The 19,261-nt window shown below is 42.4% G+C and overlaps 1 protein-coding gene across 1 annotated transcript in view; it reads right to left on the bottom strand.

The window, feature by feature from the left end:
• Nucleotides 1-19,261, bottom strand: part of SLC16A12 (solute carrier family 16 member 12) — a 55,580-nt gene that overhangs the window by 12,233 nt on the left and 24,086 nt on the right. The window contains exons 2-5 of the mRNA XM_039546459.1: nt 10,999-11,220; nt 6,237-6,340; nt 3,913-4,056; nt 999-1,590 (exon numbers count right to left, since the gene is read on the bottom strand). Coding sequence (XP_039402393.1) covers nt 999-1,590; nt 3,913-4,056; nt 6,237-6,340; nt 10,999-11,108 — 950 coding nt within the window. The 5' untranslated portion in view covers nt 11,109-11,220. The remainder of the gene's footprint in view (nt 1-998; nt 1,591-3,912; nt 4,057-6,236; nt 6,341-10,998; nt 11,221-19,261) is intronic.

Genomic DNA, 19,261 nt, shown 5'->3' with positions numbered 1-19,261 from the left:
TTGTTTAAAACTTATACTGTATATATAATATAGTCTTTTGTCTGGTGAAAAAAATTTCCCTGGAACCTAACACCCAATTCCCACATTTACATTAATTCTTATGGGGAAATTGGATTCGCTTAACATTGTTTCGCTTAAAGTCACATTTTTCAGGAACATAACTACAACGTTAAGCAAGGAGTTACTGTACTCCTCTGTATTTATATCTAAGATCACTAAGACTGTTCCTAATATTTTGCAAAAATAAGACAAATGTCCTTATTCCCTCTTCTCTCTTTTACTGGTGTAAATCAGGACTGATGCAATGGAGTTAAAAGTGGTGTAAGTGAGAGAAGAATCAAATCCACAATTCGCATTGACTCAAATATCCAGTGTACTGAATAAGTATGATGACTGAAAGAATAAGTATGACGACCTTTAGAATAGCCTACTGCCACACTCACCTGATCTTCGCCACCAGTATTATAGACATTGCATACAACAAAATGTCACAATGGAGTAAAGGTAGCAAAACACGGCTAAGCACTAAAACCTCAGGAAATGCAGAAGTTAGGATTCACATACAACCTTAACTCTGCCCTTTTGTGTTTATGCATTACAATAGAGTGCCAGATCCTTCATCCCTTTTGTGCCACGACAGCAGCACAAATGAGACAGAAAGGCAGAAGTAGTAGATCTCATCCTCTACAGAGCTGGCACAGAGGGCAATGCTTAATATACACTGAACATTGAGCTGCATTTACACTATAGACAACAACAACTTTGGACAAATGTTATTCATTTCTAAAAATGAAAATTAAAAGTATAAGTTAACTCAAAGATGAAAACTAAGGTAAAAAATGAGCATTTCTGAAAATTGTATAAATACCATAAATTGAGCTGATCTACTGGAAAAATAACGCAAGCTATTGTAATGTCCTCAAAATGTATGCTAGCAAGCATTCCACCTGGCTATCCCACATGCAAAGGCTTATAACTAGTTTGCGGTCTGTCGTTACCTTCTGTCTGTCAACCATCCAAAGGTGATATTACCAACGATATCGATGACACCAAGTATGGACATAAGGAAGGCAGCCTGCTGGTGACTCACACCAACACTCAAAGCATAAGGCACTAGGTAGACAAAAAGAGGGCTACAGCCATATGCCATAAATAAAACAGACACTGCTAGCACCATGAAGTCTGGCATCAGGAAGAAGTTGTATTCTTGCCAGGAGCAGCAGCATAGACATTCATGAGACCATGCTTTGAATAAAGGTGAACAGCTAGACAATTGCTTTAAGTCTTGCTTCTGTGCTTCTGAGACATACTCCTGTTCAAGAAACTCAGGAGGGTGTTTATGGTCCTCCTTAAGAGTAATAGGCCTCATCAGGGCACCACAAACACAGAGATTTAAAACAAAACCGCCCAAGATGAGTAAGGCTCCACGCCAGGAAAATTGTTCAATCAAGAGTTGGACCACAGGGGCCAGAATGAAGGTACCGATTCCGCTCCCTGACATGGCTATTCCATAAGCCAGTGCTTTCTTTTTGTTGAAATATTTTCCCACCATTGCTATGGCTGGAGAATAACAAAGTGCAAATCCAAGTCCTAGGGAAAAAAGCAGAATGAAGGTTGTTTAATACTGAATACAAGTAACAGGATACATTAAATTAAACCAAGTAACCCACTCCCATCAGCACTAATAATGAAGAGGCCCTTTGTGGATTATCACATTTTGCAATTTAGTGAATATGGGATAAAAACATGAAGAAAAAAACAGGGATGCCGAGTCAAATATAGTTGAACCTCACTAATCTGTACCAATGCAGAGGCTCAGTGAGGATTGATGAGCTTTGCATATGAACACGTACTCAGGCTAGATAGGAGCACAGTATCATCAGCCAGTTATTAGTAGCCTGGCCCTGTACCCAGGCATCTCTGAGTGCCAGGGGATGGAGGGACCTCCCATTTAGATTGTGGGATTGCATCAGGTACATTGCTCGGTGTTACACTCAGTTACAAACCCAAATATCTATTTTCAGGGCAGATTTGTGTGTTTGCAGATCTCTGAAGGATGGCATAGGGAATTTCTCTCTACTGTAAAATGTCCTACAAGAAACTTTCTTTGACAAGATGAAGAAATTCTGCATTTCAACTGGCTGGAGTTCTGTGCAGTTTTAAATCCCCTGGGAAAGTCCTTATTCAAGATGCTGTGACCACTTTCAGAACCAAGGTTAAAAAGGCTCAGAACAAGATGCCATTCCTATTTAGTAGATTAATTAGATTCATTTGGGCAGGGAACAATTTCATGGATTTTGCTACAGAGCTTCAAGGACAGATGCACAAGAATCAGACGTTAGTATCAGTGCTGGCATTTCTGCAGGGATTTCTGAATCAGACACAGAAACTTATTCCAGGCTGGCATTTTGAAATAAATGGCACCCTCAGTTACACAGGTACCTCTCCCATTGCCTTTGGCAGAAAGCACAAGCTTGGGAGATTCTCAGGATGTAGCAGGCTATCAGTGTTGGCCTGAAACACTCCATCCTGCTAACAGGTGCTGACTCTGCTGGGAGAGGACTGAATGGATTAAATTGACACACTGAGACCAGCAGCTTGTTACCTCACCAAGAGAGGTCTTGAGTGTCTTGAGGCAGGACCTGTGGCTTTTGCGGGGAAGGTTTGAATGGAACTTTATGTTCCCTCATTGTTTATTTCTTTGTGAAGAAAGCCAAACCCCAGGAAGGGCACTGAATTTTGACACTACAAAGCTAGTGTTGTTCTCAACTGCCCTCTAGATTACAGGTCAGCTCACTGCATCAGCACTACCAGCCTTTTACTATTAGTTCATTTCTTCCCTACTCACTCCCTGCAGACTAAATTCACTGCTTGTGAAATGGACTGTCTACAACTTAATGTACACTGCTTCATTGCCTCTCTTCCTCAATATTCATAACCGCTCTCATAAAGGAAGCCTCAGTGCCGTAGGCGGGTATGTGACATGGTGCTGTGGGTTAAAAGGGACCTTTTTATTTGTTATGAACACATTGGACAAGGATTAACATTGTAATGCAGGAGCAACACACACTGTAACAAGGAATTTTTTTTCTTAGCAAATAAGCTGTTGGCAGCACACAAAGTATAGTAATTCTACCAACTTGCTACTCAACGGCAGGGGACCAAGTACAAGGCTTATATCACCGTGGCTACCGTGGCAGTTTTAATGAGGCAGGAATTTCAGTATAACTATTGCAACCTCTCCCTTTCTTTAGTGTACATGCAACTATACAAAAACAGGACAAACTGAGGGTATTCTTTTAACACAGTGGCTGAACTCAAAGGGAGGATGCATTAGGATAATGCATTCAACAGGAGATTTGTGCTTCTTAACTGAATGTAGAGCATGCAGAAATAAGCCATGCAATGGTGACTTAAGAAATTGATGCAATGACTCCCTCGTTTATTTATTAATCATTTACCTTGATTTAAATAATTTTAAAAATCACCAATGCAAAGCTGTGTGTGTCTTGACCTATAATTTATATTACAACATATAGTTTTGTTGACAGCATTACACCAAAAGGAACCCTGCCAGCCAGTAACCTACCAACAAACAAACAAGCAAACAATCCTCTTTCCCACCCTCTTATCATCTGAGAAGTTTACCCTCAGCCACACAACTGTTGAACAGATGACTTTTGCTGTGTGCTAGGCTGGTCACCAAAACTGGGGTTATTTCAGATCAGGAGCAAATGCCAGAGGCCTGGAGCCCTCCCACATAATTCTCTGCAAGCTGGTCATTCTTTCATAACAAGGGGGTTCCAGCTTGAAAGCCTCTACTGACTGCAGCTGGGGCAGTGTCAGTGGGACAGTGGTGAGCCCTCTAATGTTAAGGTAATGGCTGGGGCAAACATTATGAATCCCTCCTACCTGTAAGCACGCCTAATGAAAAGTAGAGGTGTTCCAGGCTTGTGGCAAATGAACTCAGGATCAGTCCAGCAGATGCGAGCAGTCCTCCAAGCATGATGCCCACTTGACATGATAGATGGTTACTGATAAAACTTCCAAGTGGGGCTTCGAAAATAATGAATGCAGTTAGTGAATGAATGCAGTGTATACTCACCTGCACTTCACCGCCAGAGTCAAGGCTTGGGAACAAAAATCAGCACCAAAGCCACACAAACAAGAGAAAAACACTGATCTGATGCTGCAGCTAATTGGAGTGATGTTTCAGATTCACATATATCATATCATGGTGTTTGTGACCTCCTCAAAAACCCTTTCAGAATGGCTGTTTTCTATTTTCCATAAAATCAGGTCAATGGCTATTTTAAAGCAGGCAATACCACTATAAGACAAAGCTGTTTTTCAATTAATGGGGTCAAAGAAGGCAAAGCCAATGACTAGGTTAGGAGCATTTTGTTCATTACCCTATCATTACAGCAGCCATAAACCTGCTACCTCTGGAATTTGTACTGCTACTCTATGAAAAGATGGCCCTCTGCCTATCACTGAAGAGCTTAGACCTTATAAGTTGTAGAAATGATCTCTCTCTCTGGTAGGAATAGGCTGACCCAGCAATATTAAAAGTTAAAATCCCTGCACACACAAAGAGCAGTATGGAGTGTCAAAGTCCAGTTTCACCCACGGGAAGTACAAATCCTAGAAACCTTTGTGCTCTTCTCTCTGCCTATTTAAAATCCCCTTAGCATTTCAGGTGGAAAACTTTGTCCCCACATCTTCACCTATGAGATGTGGTGTAGTGGTGCAGAGGTGTCTGGCTACATTTTAGGCCCCAATCGTGGAATGCAATGAATATGGACAGACCACTCTACCTGCAATATGATGTGTGCAGGATCAGAACCTAAGTTTGCACAGTACTTTGCAGATCTTTAAATGATATCCGTGAGAAATTAAGTGTAACTCCAGAACAGAAAGGGTGTCCTAGGCCAGTGGTTTTCAAACTTGTTTTCTGGCGACCCAGTTGAAGAAAATTGTTGATGCCCACGACCCACTGGAGCTGGAGATGAGGGGTTTGGGGTGTGGGAGGGGCTCAGAGCTGGGGCAGAGTGTTGGTGTGCAGGGGTGAGGGCTGTGGGATGGGGCTGGGAATGAGGGTTTCAGGGTGTGGGAGGGGGCTCTGGGCTGGAGCAGGGGGTTGGGGTGCGGGAGGGGATCAGGGCTCTGGGCTGGGGCTGCAGCCAGGGATGAGCGGTTTGGGGTGTAGGAAGGGGCCCCAGGTTTGAGGGAGGGGCTGGGGTAGGGGATTGGAGCATGGGGTTGGGGTGTAGGCTTACCTCCGGCCGCTCCCAGTCAGTGGTGCAGCCGGGGTGTAGAGGCAGACTTCCTGCCTGTCCTGGCACTGTGAACCACGCTGCGCCCCGGAAGCGGCCAGCCGCAGGTCCGGCTCCTAGGCGGAGGCATGCAAACAGCTCAGCATGGCTCTTGCCTGCAGGCACCGTCCCCTTCCCCCACAACCCCCATTGGCTGGGAACCAGCCAATGGGAGTGTGGAGCCAGTGCTCGGGGTGGAGGCAGCACATGGAGCCCTGTGGCCCCCTCACCTAAGAGCCAGACCTGCTGCTGGCTGCTTCTGGGGCCCAGCCTGATGTTGGAACTAGCCTGCCTTAGCCGAGCAGCACCACCAATGGGACTTTTAATGGCCTGGTCGGTGGTGCTGACCAGAGCTGCCGCGACCCAGTGCCTTCCATTCTACAACCCAGTACTGGGTTGCAACCCACAGTTTGAAAACCACTGTCCTAGGGGATATTTCATAAAGAAAACACACAGGACGTTTGCTCACAAAAAAAGTTCAGTGAAGGGATGTGATGGTTGTGACTTGAACCAAAGGAGCTAGGAAACACAGTCAAGTCTGAAATGTAACTGCAATATACTAGGTAAAACAAGTCCTAGTGGAATGCCTCTTAAACCGTGACCTTTCCCATTAGGTTTTTTTCCCACAAAAACAGTTCTTAAAACACACATCACTTGACAATAAAGTGCTCTGTTTCTTTTCAGTATCAGACAACATGGTCAAAAAAGCCCCCTCCTTGCCAAACTGTGCTGTGGGATACAGCTTGGACATACTACACCCATTTAGCTACAAAGCCAGGATGTGTTGGACAAAAGTCATTAGCCAGCCTGAAACCAGAAATTTTCCACACTGGCTCTGATGACTTGTGAATACACTAATATCAGGTGTCCCACAGGTCTAAAGAACAAACCAATTTATTATTCGGAGAGTGCAATACCCACCACACAGCATTGTGGCACAGTCTGCAATGGAATGGATCCAAGCTGTTCGCGCATAATCCTGAGCAAAGTATGTCTGGAACTCCACAAAGAAAATTGAGATGCATCTAGGAAAGAAAACATGAATACTGATCTGTTAAATTCTGGGATAAAGGGTACCTGGTTTGGGTCTGTTCCAAATCCTATGAAAGTCAATGCAAAGATTCCTATTGACTTCCAAGGGAAATGCATTGGGTCATTAAACATCTGCAAAATGGAGACTGAAATGAGAGACTATCTGGATGCACAGGAAATAATGACAAATGAAAATGTGGCACATAGGATGGATAGTTCCTACAGTAATTCATGTGTCTCATTCAATGAGACAATGACAAATGAGTTACAGAATGGTTACCAAGTATGACCCTAGTAGTGGGATTAGACAGATCAGTTTAGGACAAGGAAGACATTTATTTCCACAAGGAGAGCCAATCTTTAAAAGAGCAGACAATTATATTGCCCTTTTTTATTTTAACCTCCCATAAACTATTATCCAATTCCTACATTGTTGTTTCTCTCTTTAAGGACTAATATATGTTAGTCAGATGACTTCTGGGCCATCAGAAGTCACTTAAGGCACGAAGAAGCCCCTGCCATCCCTGTGTATCATGTTGTTTTCCAGAGTGGCTATCTTGTTGTGTTTCTATAACTTCACTTTTTCACTAGGCTAGGTTGTTGGCCTATCATTCAACCTGTGATACTTCCCAGGGATACCCAGGGCCATGAGGAACTTCACTACCACCAGCCCTTAGCATGAGGAAGCCTTGTCTGTGTCTGCTCCCTGGCTGCACCAGCCACGGGAAACACAAAAACTCCCCTATGCAGGCCCTGGCTCTCTCTACAAATTAGCGATAGGCACATTCCAACCCCCAAACCCTCCAAGTATCTCCCTGGAATGTTCAGCACCTGATCCACCAGACACTTGCAGTATTCACAGAATTGCTGCTTCCAAAGAAGCAAGACACCCCAGCTTACCAATTACATCTCAGATAAATGCTCTATTTAACACACAGCACTTAGGTATGTTTATAGCGAAAACAGTAAACATTTATTTAATAAACTATAGAGGTTCAAGTGATAACAAGTAGCAGTACTGAAAACAAATGGTTACATACAAATTAAAACCATAGCATGCATTCTAGAACTTAGACTTATTTTCAAATCTTAGAGCAATACTTATCCAAAATCCTTCCAGTGTATTACAAGCAGGCTTGGCTGTGATCTTCCATTCATCAGACAAGTCATGCTGGCAGCTTGCCTCCTCAGTGAAAGATCCAGCGTGTCTGTTTGCCTTCCCAGATAGATCAGAACAATTCATTGTCCATATTTATAAACAGGATACCACCTGCTGGTTGTTTATTCCTGTATACTACTTTACTGTAGACTTTGCCATTTCTTAATCAGCATCTGGCTCAATATGCAAATTGGCCTCCGTTGAGACACACACACAATACACAACGACCAGGCAGGGAGATAAGCATCTGTTACCCCCTTCCTGAAAGGAAGCCATCCAAGACATGTCACCTCCTGGTTATCTGCCTTAAGGATCTCATTTTCAATATAGACATAACTCCTTAAATATTATCTGTGCATACATTTTGCAGTGATGATGATGGACCAGTGGGCTACTGGTTCTCAGTAAAGACTTCATATGCCAACCTTTACTGAATTATTAGGCATATATTTGACCTGGCAATCCCTGTAAAACTCTTTGCACCCCTTGTGCTCTCAGTCAGTTGGCACCAAGACATTTCTCAAGGATAGGATGTTCGCCTGTCATTCTCCCCTGCAACCTGGAGGACCTAGGGACTCCTCTTTTGTCTGGCCCCTATCCTTTGACCTGTCCAGTTTGGGTGCCCCCACCAGAAGTTACAAATGCTGCCAGCATAGCTCTCAGGGTCACTGGAATGCAGAGGCTTTCCCATCACTTCCCACCACATCGAGGATACTCTTCTCTTTCCCTGGGGACTGCACCTGAATGTGGTGGGAATGTTTGCATGTGACCCTGAGAGCTCTGCCAGAGGGAGATTTAACTCCTGGCAAGGCCACCCAAGCAGGACAGGCCAATGGGTAGGGAGGGACCAGATGAAAAGTAGTCTACTGGTCCTCCAGGCTCCAGGGGTCTGGGGGCGGTGGGAAGAAGGGGTTGAGCAACCTATCCTTGCAAAAAAGTGAAGTTATAGAAACACAAGATAGCCACTCCGGCAAACAACATGATAGACAGGGATGGCAGAGCCTTCCCTATGCCCTAAGTGACTTCTGATAGCAGAAGAAGGATTCAAATTCATGTTTACAGAGACATATAGCTATACAGACCTACACACAAAATGCTGTTCAGTTATGTATAGGTTGGAACAAACTCACAATAATCAAGGAATCCTGTGCCCATATGCCTGCAGACAGCAGCATACACGGTAACTGAACAAAGGATACAAAATGCTGGCTGCTTTAACAGTACAGACTCTGAATGGCTCTTCACATACAGAGACTGATTCTGAGACCAGCCCTCCCTTTTTGTGGCTGCAAATACTCGTGGATGCATTGTGAACACAAAGACGGGAGGCCATCTGTTTAAAATCTGGCCAATAAGGTAGAATGTTGAAGTACAAATAGTAAGCAAATCCCCCACACACACAAACCACCACCACACACACCCTGTCTATACTGATGCCAATTAATGTTAGACTTATTAGTATTATTTATTTAGGTACCTCCTACTGCAGATCAAATAACACAACCCCTGCTCTGGCAAGCTTATGAAGTATGGCATCAATGAGACTCATGTGCATAAAGTTAAGTTGTGTGCATGAAGATCTGCAGGATTGGGCATAGGCTCTGACCCTGCAACGAGTTCAGTGTGGACAGAGCCAATGCCCTATAGTTTCCATTAGCCCGAGTTGCAATAGAATAGATACAAAAATAACAAGGAGTCCGGTGGCATCTTAAAGACTAACAGATTTATTTGGGCATAAGCTTTCGTGGGTAAAAAAGCCCACTTCTTCAGGTGCATCTGAAGAAGTGAGGTTTTTACCCATGAAAGCTTATGCCCAAATAAATCTTAGTCTTTAAGGTGCCACTGGACTCCTTGTTATTTTTGTGGGTACAGACTAACATGGCCACCCCCTGATACTTGAGAATATATACAGACATTCTTCTTCTTTCCTGAATCCACAACATCAAAGTGCAGGGTGTGTCTGCCATCTTTCCATATCACATGAATGAACAAAATTGACCTTTAGGATAAAATGCGTTTATGTACTACTAGGAGCATGTTACTAAAGCAAAACAATAAGAGTTTTGTTGGAATGAAAGCACCAGTAAGGATGAGAGGCACAGTGTAATTCTCAAAGATAGTCTGGTAAAGTAGGCCCTTTTATCAGGTCTTCTTGCTGTATCTATGTCTGATCTCAAATTCACCATGGAATTCCACGGCCTCCTTCACTGCTCATGTGGCATCATACCACTATTTAGTGGTGTTTTTTGATACGTTAAAATAAAATATCCACACATCCAATATCTGATTGAGAAATAGGAATATTTCAAGTTTGCTAAATAAGCAAGGGATTGTTGGGTGGTCTTCCTGCTCTGTCCCCAATCAATCAACTGTCTCTCAGTTCAAAGCCAGATTTCAGATGCATCTGTTCTAGGAAATATAGCATCAATTAGATCAGTTCTATAATGCAAATCAATCTATTTCACATGCAAAAAAGCAAACATTATGGGGACAAAAACTGCCTTTAGAAAAACTTGTAGTGTTAGTATGTAGTTCATGTAGCTGTAGTAATATGGTAGCACTAGATCAACATTTACATGGTTATAGACAAGTGTTTATGAGACTTACCACACAATTCCTTCATCAAGTGTGGCAGCTTTATTTAAAAAGAAATACATTATGTAGGTAAGAAGAGTTGTAATTGTATCGTGTTGCCAGTTCAAATGAGACCCTTGTCTCCAATGCCCCTCACATACTATGCTGCCTGTCTCTGATATCCCTCATACAGTTTACCTGTTCATATCAACATAGACCATCCTCCCATGTATAGTAAAAATAAAACACAGCAACACCAGCAGAAGGAACCTTCTTGTCCCCAAATGTATAGATGAGCTTTTCAGAGTATGTTAGCCTATTTTCTCTCCTTCTATTTTTGAGGAATACAGCAACAAATATTCCCTGCATAGTTAGGATACTTGAGGCATATATAGTGAAGGGCCTCTTTAGGTCATAGCTCTCATGCAGGATGGCACCTGAAATGCTTGTAGAGAGCAAAGAGATTACACTACAGGTCGATCGGATATACCCAAGAGTCAAACAAATCCACAGGAACTGGCCAAAACAAATCACAGGAAGGTCAGAGAGGGACACAGGGCCTGGGAAGACCCCGCATGCCTCCTCTAGTCCCCACTGAACAACTACAGCATGAAGTAACTCTGACAGTGCAGAATAGTAAGGGCGGTGATAGGAGTTCTTGGATAGGACATAACAGCTGTCATCAGGAACTAAGCAGGACTAATATTGGAGGAATCTTAATCTCTTAGCTGTCCCAGCCCCCATACAGATTTCAGGAGGCCTTCAAAAACAAAACAGGTTAGAAGGATAGTAAAAAGTCCAGACAGAATTGATTCCTTTAATTTCAACTATTAGCCATTACAGAGTATCTCTTATTTTTCTCTTTAGAAAAGAATAGAAAAGATTACAAAGAGTCAGCCTGACAAGAAGCTATTTTACCTTGTTACAGCCCTAGTGCAGATAGTAACGAGGAAACAGCCAACAACAATCATCCATCCCCAGCCTCCATCGGGAGGGGAGGAGAGCAGAACTTTCTTTGGTGCTGCCATAGCTGTGATAGTGATTCAATTTTCTTCTTTCCAGAGTCACTGTAAGGGACCGACTCCAGATGACGTGCAGAGCATGCATGGAATGTTACCTGGTACAAGGATTATTTGCCATCTGAAACAGAAAAACAGCAGGGAGAGAATCAAACTAAATCACCCTTCACCCAACCCCTGTGAAACCACATTATCAAAGGGTAAAATATAGCTGGTGTTTTATTGTATGTGATGATTTATTTCTAACTACAATGACTGTGTAACATGCATTCTGTGCATTGTGAGAAGCAAATGACTTTGGGTCACATTCTGTTCTCATTTACTCAGCTGTAAATCAGGAGGAACTTCACTGATTTCAATTTACATTGTATAATCAAGAGCAGAATTTGGTCCTATATCTGAGAGATTTTCTATCTTTAATATTTAATGTTCCCGCAATTACACCCTTGCACATAATACTGCAAAATGCAGTGATCCACATGTACAGGCAAAATCCTCAACTGGTATAAATCACGGTAACTCCTTTAACTTCAACAGAGCTACACTAACTCTAACTGATGCTCTGGCCTGATTTTAATTAAAGTTGTAAAATAGTTTTCCTTGTAATCAACTGTTTTCACTCACATAGACTTTACTGAAAAATTCACCTTTGGGGCTGAAATTTTCACCTGCACATTAAGGTGAATATCCCTGGAAGTCTGAGCTTTTTTGAACTACAGGTGAGTGAACTCCCCTCATCCCCAGCAAAATCTGTTGACTTCAGTTATGATTTTTCTGAGTAAGGAGAGAGGAGAAGCCTAAAGGGAGGGATTTTTACTCTTTCCCATGAAAACAGTCAACACAATGTCTGTGCACCACTTACATCCCAATTAAAACCTCAAAACAGGGTGTAAATGCAATTTGAGTGGGGCTTGACCTCTGCACTAGACTGAATTCCACCCAAAGGGCTCAATCCTGTAACCAACTAAAATCATGTGAGTGGCATTCTTAACAACTAAAGTTATTCATGTTACACACATTTGCAGGATTGGACCCATAGTGACCAGTTGCCATGGCTGTGATTCGGCTTTCACCAACCACTACAATACAAGGCAGGGCTGAGCGTTCTGAGGCTAAGCCCCACTTATGCTCAGTTTCCGGCACATGCAGCTTGGCTGTCTGGGCTGTTCCCCATTCCCAGGTCTGGGCAGGTTGACTGCATGGTTTGGGTGATTACTGTTAAGTGCTAGTTGCTTTGTTGCAGGGTTGTTGTTTTTTTGTTTTGTTTTGTTTCCTGAATGAAGTGAAGACTTCAAACAAACAAGCAAAGTGGTCTGGTATGTGTTTCAATTTTGCTTGGAGAGAAACCTAAAATAGCACAGCTATAGTGTAATATTGTAGATGCTGAACATACAGCATTCACGCTGACAAGAATCACAGGCAGTCCCATGAAATGTTATCTGATAACATCTGGAGAAGGGCTTTGGGGCTCTTTAAAAGTACACAGTGATAAGCAACTCAGAGTAGCGATTAAATCTCTGACGAGATGCCTGCTCAAATCACACAGTTCCTCAGCCAGACACTGCACAGGGGGCTTGACCCTGAAAGGCCCTGAGCACTATGGCCACAATCCAGCAAAGCACTACAGCACATGCTTAACATTAAGAACCTGAGCCCTCCCACTGAAACTTGCACAATCCACCCTTATATGCCATTGCATCTCAGTTTGTGCATTTTGAAACAGAAAATTCTTTCCAAAGGCAGAAGCTTCAATCCACAGGGCAGAACTGGTGACCTGAGTTATATAATGAAGAGAAATATTTGGAATTGCAATATGGAAACGTGTGCTTGTCTGCCGTTTCAGGCTGTTATTTTAATGCAAATGTGTTTTAGAAGGCATATTCCAAAAACTGTATCAAGGAATAAAACAATCCACAGAGCAGGCTAAATCTACATGTCACTGCCATGTGATGACACAAGTTAAACCAGGTCACTGACAAAATGTCTGCCCCAATTCTTGATGTAAAGGATACCAGAAAAAACAGTTATTTCTATGTTGTGGTCCACTGGTTTTCTGTCACTCCCTTTACTTGAGGCCGAGGTACTGTATTGTGTGTGTTTTCTTTCTCTCAAGTCTGATGGGGATAGCTGATATTTCTAAATGATTCAGAGCCATCAAGCTATGCACATTGTCAGCCTATGGAAATGCATGTTTGTATACTATTACACCCTCCTCCCTCTGATTGTTTGTCACACCCAATGGTTTTTCACTTAAATCATATTGGAAATGGGCTGTGTCAACCTCCATGTTTGTATAGCACCTTGCACAATAGGCCTCTTGAGTGGCACCTATGGGTGCTACCATAGCACAAAAAATAACAACACATTTATTAAAATAAAATAGGGCTGTAAGTGGCTCCAATTGTGGTGGAAATTACATCCCCTGTAACTAATCAGCTTCCCTTCCCAATTCACAGTGGCTTTCAATCTCATTAATTTGTCAGGACCCTTATCCCCAACATAAAAAATAACCCGTGTCAAACTGAACATCTGAAGTATCTGCAGTTTGGTTATATAGTAATGGTTATCTTTGCTCACAAAAATCTAACAAGAAGTCTCAGCCGTCATTGCAAGAGTTTTTATGAGCAGCCACAGGAATAGGTAGCTCGGCCACAAACGTTCCTATGGGAGTTTAAAATGTACAAGCTAATACAAGTACAAGGTCACTTTTGCAGGAGCAGAGACCACAGACCTTGTCAGTTCTAATCTAGTTCAAGGTCTCAGCCCTTATCTTCAAGGCACTGAATGGTGTGGGCCCAGGATATCTAAAAGATCAACTGAAGCTCTGGGATGAAGACTATGGTCAACAGCTTTGCTTCTCTGAACTCTACAATAGGAGAAAAGCTCTTCTGTTCAGGAGACAGGTCTTTCTCCAGGACTGGTCCAAGACTGTGGAATTAACTCCCCCAGGCACTAAGGACCATCACAAACCTCGCCACTGTCCAAGTGCAAAGTGTGTTTCTTTGACCTACCTTCTCTAACTAAACCACAGAGCAACATGTCTATACACCTTATTTTCAGAAGTTCCAAAAAAAAAAAAAGATGCTCCACTACATACACTTTTCCTCTGATGGGAGGATGAGAGAACAAATACATGACAAATGTTAGTCAGGTTGCTTTATCCATTAACGGAAGGTGCTCAGATATTATGGTGATGAGTGCAGTATAGGAACCCATAAAGAATTACACACACACACAAAATATATAAAAGAAAAGAACATTAAGGTTGCCAAGTCAAGCTCTCAAAAGCAAGGAAATGCCAGAGCTAAGGTTGCCTGTGCTTCCTTAATTTGTCCCCATTGTGCATATGCATTACGATACAGTCTTTAATTACATAATCACTGAGTGAGACTCAGGAATCTTTCCTTCCATTCCAGACTCTGGAGGGGAGTGTGTTTTAGTGACTATAGACTTTTTTGTCCATTTCCTCCAACCTTGACCCCTTCTGCCTCATCCCCTCTAACTGATCCCTGGCCCAGCCCTGTCTCTTTCATCACCCTTTGCTCCTTGTCACAGTCCCATTCTCTACTCCTCAGTCTTTTCATCCCAGTGCCAGTCTCCTTGTCCAGCCAGTCTGGGTCTTCCCCTCCAGGTTGACTTCCAATCTCCCCCCTGGCTCCCAGTTTCCCACCCTCCTCACACCCAGTCCCAGTCTCCTTGCCCAGGCAGTCCCAGTTCCTGCCTCCCAGCTCCTCATCTAATCCATTTCTGTCTTCCCCACATTGGCTTCCAGTCCCAATCTCCCTCCCTGGGTTTATCCAACCTCACGCTCTTCCTTCCAGCTCCTCACTGGCTACTTAGCCTAGTCATTTTGCCTAGTCCAGGTTCTTCCCCCACACCCTGCTCCTGGTCAGATCTGTCTCCCCTCTACCACTGACCCCATTTCCCTCCAAGTATTCCTAGTCCAGTCCCCTTGTCCAGCCAGTTCCGGTCTTCCTTCTGCCCCCCATCTTCTAGTACTTCATCCAACCTCAGTGTCATCCGCCCAGCCAACTGGTTTGCAATCCCTACCCCAGCCGAGGAGTCATTACAGATAAAGTCCCTCTGAGCTCCCATAACCCTGGGCTGTAGCATGTTCAGTCACTCTGTGGGGATGGCACATGTGCAGTCTGGTCAGCACTAGGCTAGGAGAGGATGGAGCATGCTCAGTGAGGACAGAATCTTTGTAGATTTTAGCTGTTAATATTGATGTTTTTATTGAGCATGTGCAAACTGCAATTTTCAAAGGCTTATAACTTGACCAGATTTGGGAGGATTTTCCTGGGGTTGGCAATAGGCACATCCTTGACACACAGGCAATCCCCTGTCAAATTTCAAGTCTCTGCTCCAAAGCATGGAGGTACTAGAGCATTTCTGAAAAAGTCTCAAGAATTTTTTAACATGGGCTAAACAATGTATATTTCCCTATCAGAGGGGTAGCCGTGTTAGTCTGGTTCTGTAGAAGCAGCAAAGAATCCTGTGGCACCTTATAGACTAACAGACGTTTTGCAGCATGAGCATCCGAAGAAGTATTCACCGAAGAAGTATTCACCCACGAAAGCTCATGCTGCAAAACGTCTGTTAGTCTATAAGGTGCCACAGGATTCTTTGCTGCTTCTATATTTCCCTAGCTTCTTTCTCACAAACAGGTGGACCGTTTTGGCTGAAAGTTTCAAAGAAAATTCAGTCTCAGATTGACAACTGGCATGGAAAAATTCAGCGCAAATAGTTAAAGTTTTGTAAAGTTATGAGCAATTGGAAACAGGGTCTTATAAAGGGAAGTGTTGGAAAAGCCCCTATAATAGGCAGTGCTACCATCCCTACCTATAACAAAATAGAATCACTTTCAGAAGAAAATGCTAAATTCCTCTCATTGACTTAGTTTTCCCCAGAAAATTCTTCACATGGTATATACAGTAAACTAATAAGTAACTTACATTATGTCTGTGCTAGGTGTTTCTGCTCCTGTCCACTGCACATTTATTTTGGCATTATGGCAATTTGATTCTCCAGTTAGAAAACGTTATCTGTCGTTAAATCCAGTGTTATTTTTCTAATGGTGCCACACAACTGAATTTCTTTGGGTTGTGGACTCTGCAAGCAAAGTCTTGAAAACCACTAATGAGGCATGCAGCTGTGTGACCCCCTGTCCTCCCCGCCACCACTCCTACCCCTGTTTGTGCTCTGATCTATTGCATTTTAGCTTAATCTAGACACTAAGCTTTTTGGTGCAGGAAGTGTCTTCCTGGTGTTTTTACAGAATCTAGCATATGACCCTGATCCCAGCTGGTCCCACTGGAGGCTGTGGTAATACAAATAATGCATACATCGTGAGTCTTGCTCTCAGATTTCGATGAGGGGAGGAAGGGTTAAGGGAAGAGATCACTAGAGAGTTTGCACTTTGGAACCTTTCTTGGCTAATTTCCACTTGTGCATTAAAATGAATCTGCCTTATAATGAATTCACATGAGGCTCCAGGGGGAAAAGGTAGCAGAAATTCTGCTGATGTATGAGAAAACTCTCAGCTCCCCTGTTTGTTCAGGAGTCACTGATTACTGAGCAGGTTCTCAAGTTAATATGTTAGGGTCTAATCTGGAAAATAAATAGCCTTTCAATTACTTTTACAGTTGTCTTCAAGATCCCTGGATAGGAAATAACAGTTAGTAACAGCATCTTCCTCGCTGTATCTGCTCAGCCAACAGAAAGAACAGGGCAAGTTTGCTCAAAGGACACTGCCTCAGTGTCTCACCTCATCAGGAGATCCCTCTCCTAATGGTAGGAAGGCAACCAAATCCACTGCAACCTAGCAACTGGCCTCTGCACATCACATGAGCCACCAACCTTTGAAAAATGGCACACAGCCAATGAGGCATTCACTGCATCTCTCCATCCATCTGTCCTTCCACAGTAAAGATTTCATTTATTAAACAGTCCAATTCAGTGACACAGTGATATTGCAACAGCTTTTGTGTTTTAGAGGATATTAGTCTAAGTTATGGAAATTACAGAGAGTCCTTTGTTCTTTCTTTTCTAGTCCATCTCTTCAGTCTCTGGTTAATAATACTTCAGAAAATAGCTACTTTGCCCATTGCAGATTTTGGATGATTCTCAGACTTTTGGCTGAAAGTTTTTGGGCTTCTCATTAGATATTTGATCCATGATGGAGAAACAGACATAGGGCTGGATTCTGCTCTCCCCCAAGGTAAAGCTGCAGTAACTCTATTAAAATCAATTACCCTTATTCTCATTTATACTAAGCCCACTTGGAAGTGTAAAGGGGGTCTTAAAGAGGGAGTAAATTAAGGCCCCTTTGCACTGCAAATACAGCATAAAAGGGCCTGTGTGTAACTGAGAATCAGGCCCAAGAAGTTAGTCCAGATTTACAGCTGTATAATGGCAGTCAGAATCTGGCCCATAGTTTCTACATATGTCAAATAATACAGAAGGAAAGGTAATTTTCATGAGACACAGATGAGTAACAAAGGGATTAGATAGTGTTTTGTCAGGAGAAAATTTCTGAGAAAAAGTTGTGTGTGTATATTCAAGTATTTGATATTCACTTCACTATTTTAGCTGTAGTGGTTTTCTGTGATTGGTCAGATAAGGTACATATGATGACTGCTGCTGTGCCCTGAATGGCTGAGGGTACAAGTTCTCCTAGAATGAATGAATTTGCATGTGTGAATGTAAAATCTGTTTCCTGTGAATAGTAATGTACATAGATTTGAAATTCACTTTCTGGAAATGAATGTCCATGGAAAGTGAATACAAGCTGTATAAGCAAGGCTAATGCAAAATTAATTTATAAATTAGAGTGATTAATCACAGCTTTTTGTCTGTGTGCAATATTCACCCAGTTCTACTAGGTTTACTATCTTCCTAAGCAACTACTTTTTCCATTTTTCCACAGGATTTTCAATGCAGGGCTCAGATTATGAGATTTAGTATAAATGGTTGGTATGCATATGTTATATTAATGCATTAACCTCTTGCTTGGATCCTTTCTGGTCTTCGTTCTCTCTCCTCTGAATATTGCATATTTTGTTAGTAATGGAAGAAGGGGAAAGGGCAGAGAGGGGGAAGAAGAGCAAAAGGTGGAAGAAGAGGATGGAAATGGGAGAAAGAAGAAAGAAAATGGATGGTATAAAAGAAAAAATTAAAATATTTGATAAGTGCTATCGGAGCTGACTCATGTGACCTACATACAGGTTAAGTCTGCATATGATTCCTGAATGTGCCTTGAAAGAGTTGTTTGCCCTGGAAAGGTTTTCACTGCTGCATACAGATGCATATAAACACATAGAGAAAGTAGCCTAAACCAAGCGGCACATTTGAAGGAAGATGAGCTAGTACTCGTGATATGAAATAGCATGTTACCTTGCTGTGATCTGATTCTCTAAATTGGTAAATATTAAATATGGTATCAAGAATCTCCCTTCCCCACTCTCTGGTGTCCTTAGATGTTTACTATCCATTTTAGTTATTTTCTAAGTACACCTCTACCCTCATATAACGTGACCCGACATAACACGAATTTGGATATAACACGGTAAAGCAGTGCTCCGGGGGGGGGGAGGGGCTGCACACTCCGGTGGATCAAAGCAAGTTCGATATAACGCGGTTTCCCCTATAACTCAGTAAGATTTTTTGGCTCCTGAGGACAGCGTTATATCAAGATAGAGGTGTATAATTAAAGATGTTAGTGCACATAATAATCTGAAAACTTTCTTTTTAGGAGCCATTTTTAAGTAATAAGAGGGGAGAAGATGTTGAAGGGCACAGGAATGTAGTCAAATGAATTATTATGAAAGAGCACCAGTTCTGGCCTCTCTTTCCATTTTTCCATAACAATTACTTATCTCTAATGGCATTGAAATGAGAAGCTTGGTAGCCAGATAGATTTTAACCTGTTCTTTAATGCATGAGAAACAAATACCCTTTAATTCTGGGATTCGAAGGCATTTTTTATTCTAATATATTTTCTCCAATTAAGAAATGAAATGTCCCATTTTTCAACCTTGATTAGCTATTTAACCAAAAAAAGAACAGCTTGTTTGGATAAGTAGCCCCAAGTTCTATGATTATGACTTTGCCTTGTTTTTAATAAAACTCACCTGAAAATGTTAGTGCTGCTGCCCAAATGT

This window comes from Mauremys reevesii, linkage group 7 (genome assembly GCF_016161935.1).
Source record: "Mauremys reevesii isolate NIE-2019 linkage group 7, ASM1616193v1, whole genome shotgun sequence".
Lineage (NCBI taxonomy): Eukaryota > Metazoa > Chordata > Testudines > Geoemydidae > Mauremys > Mauremys reevesii.
The sequence above is the reverse complement of the archived record's forward strand: the minus strand, read 5'-3'. Positions and strand labels throughout refer to the sequence as shown.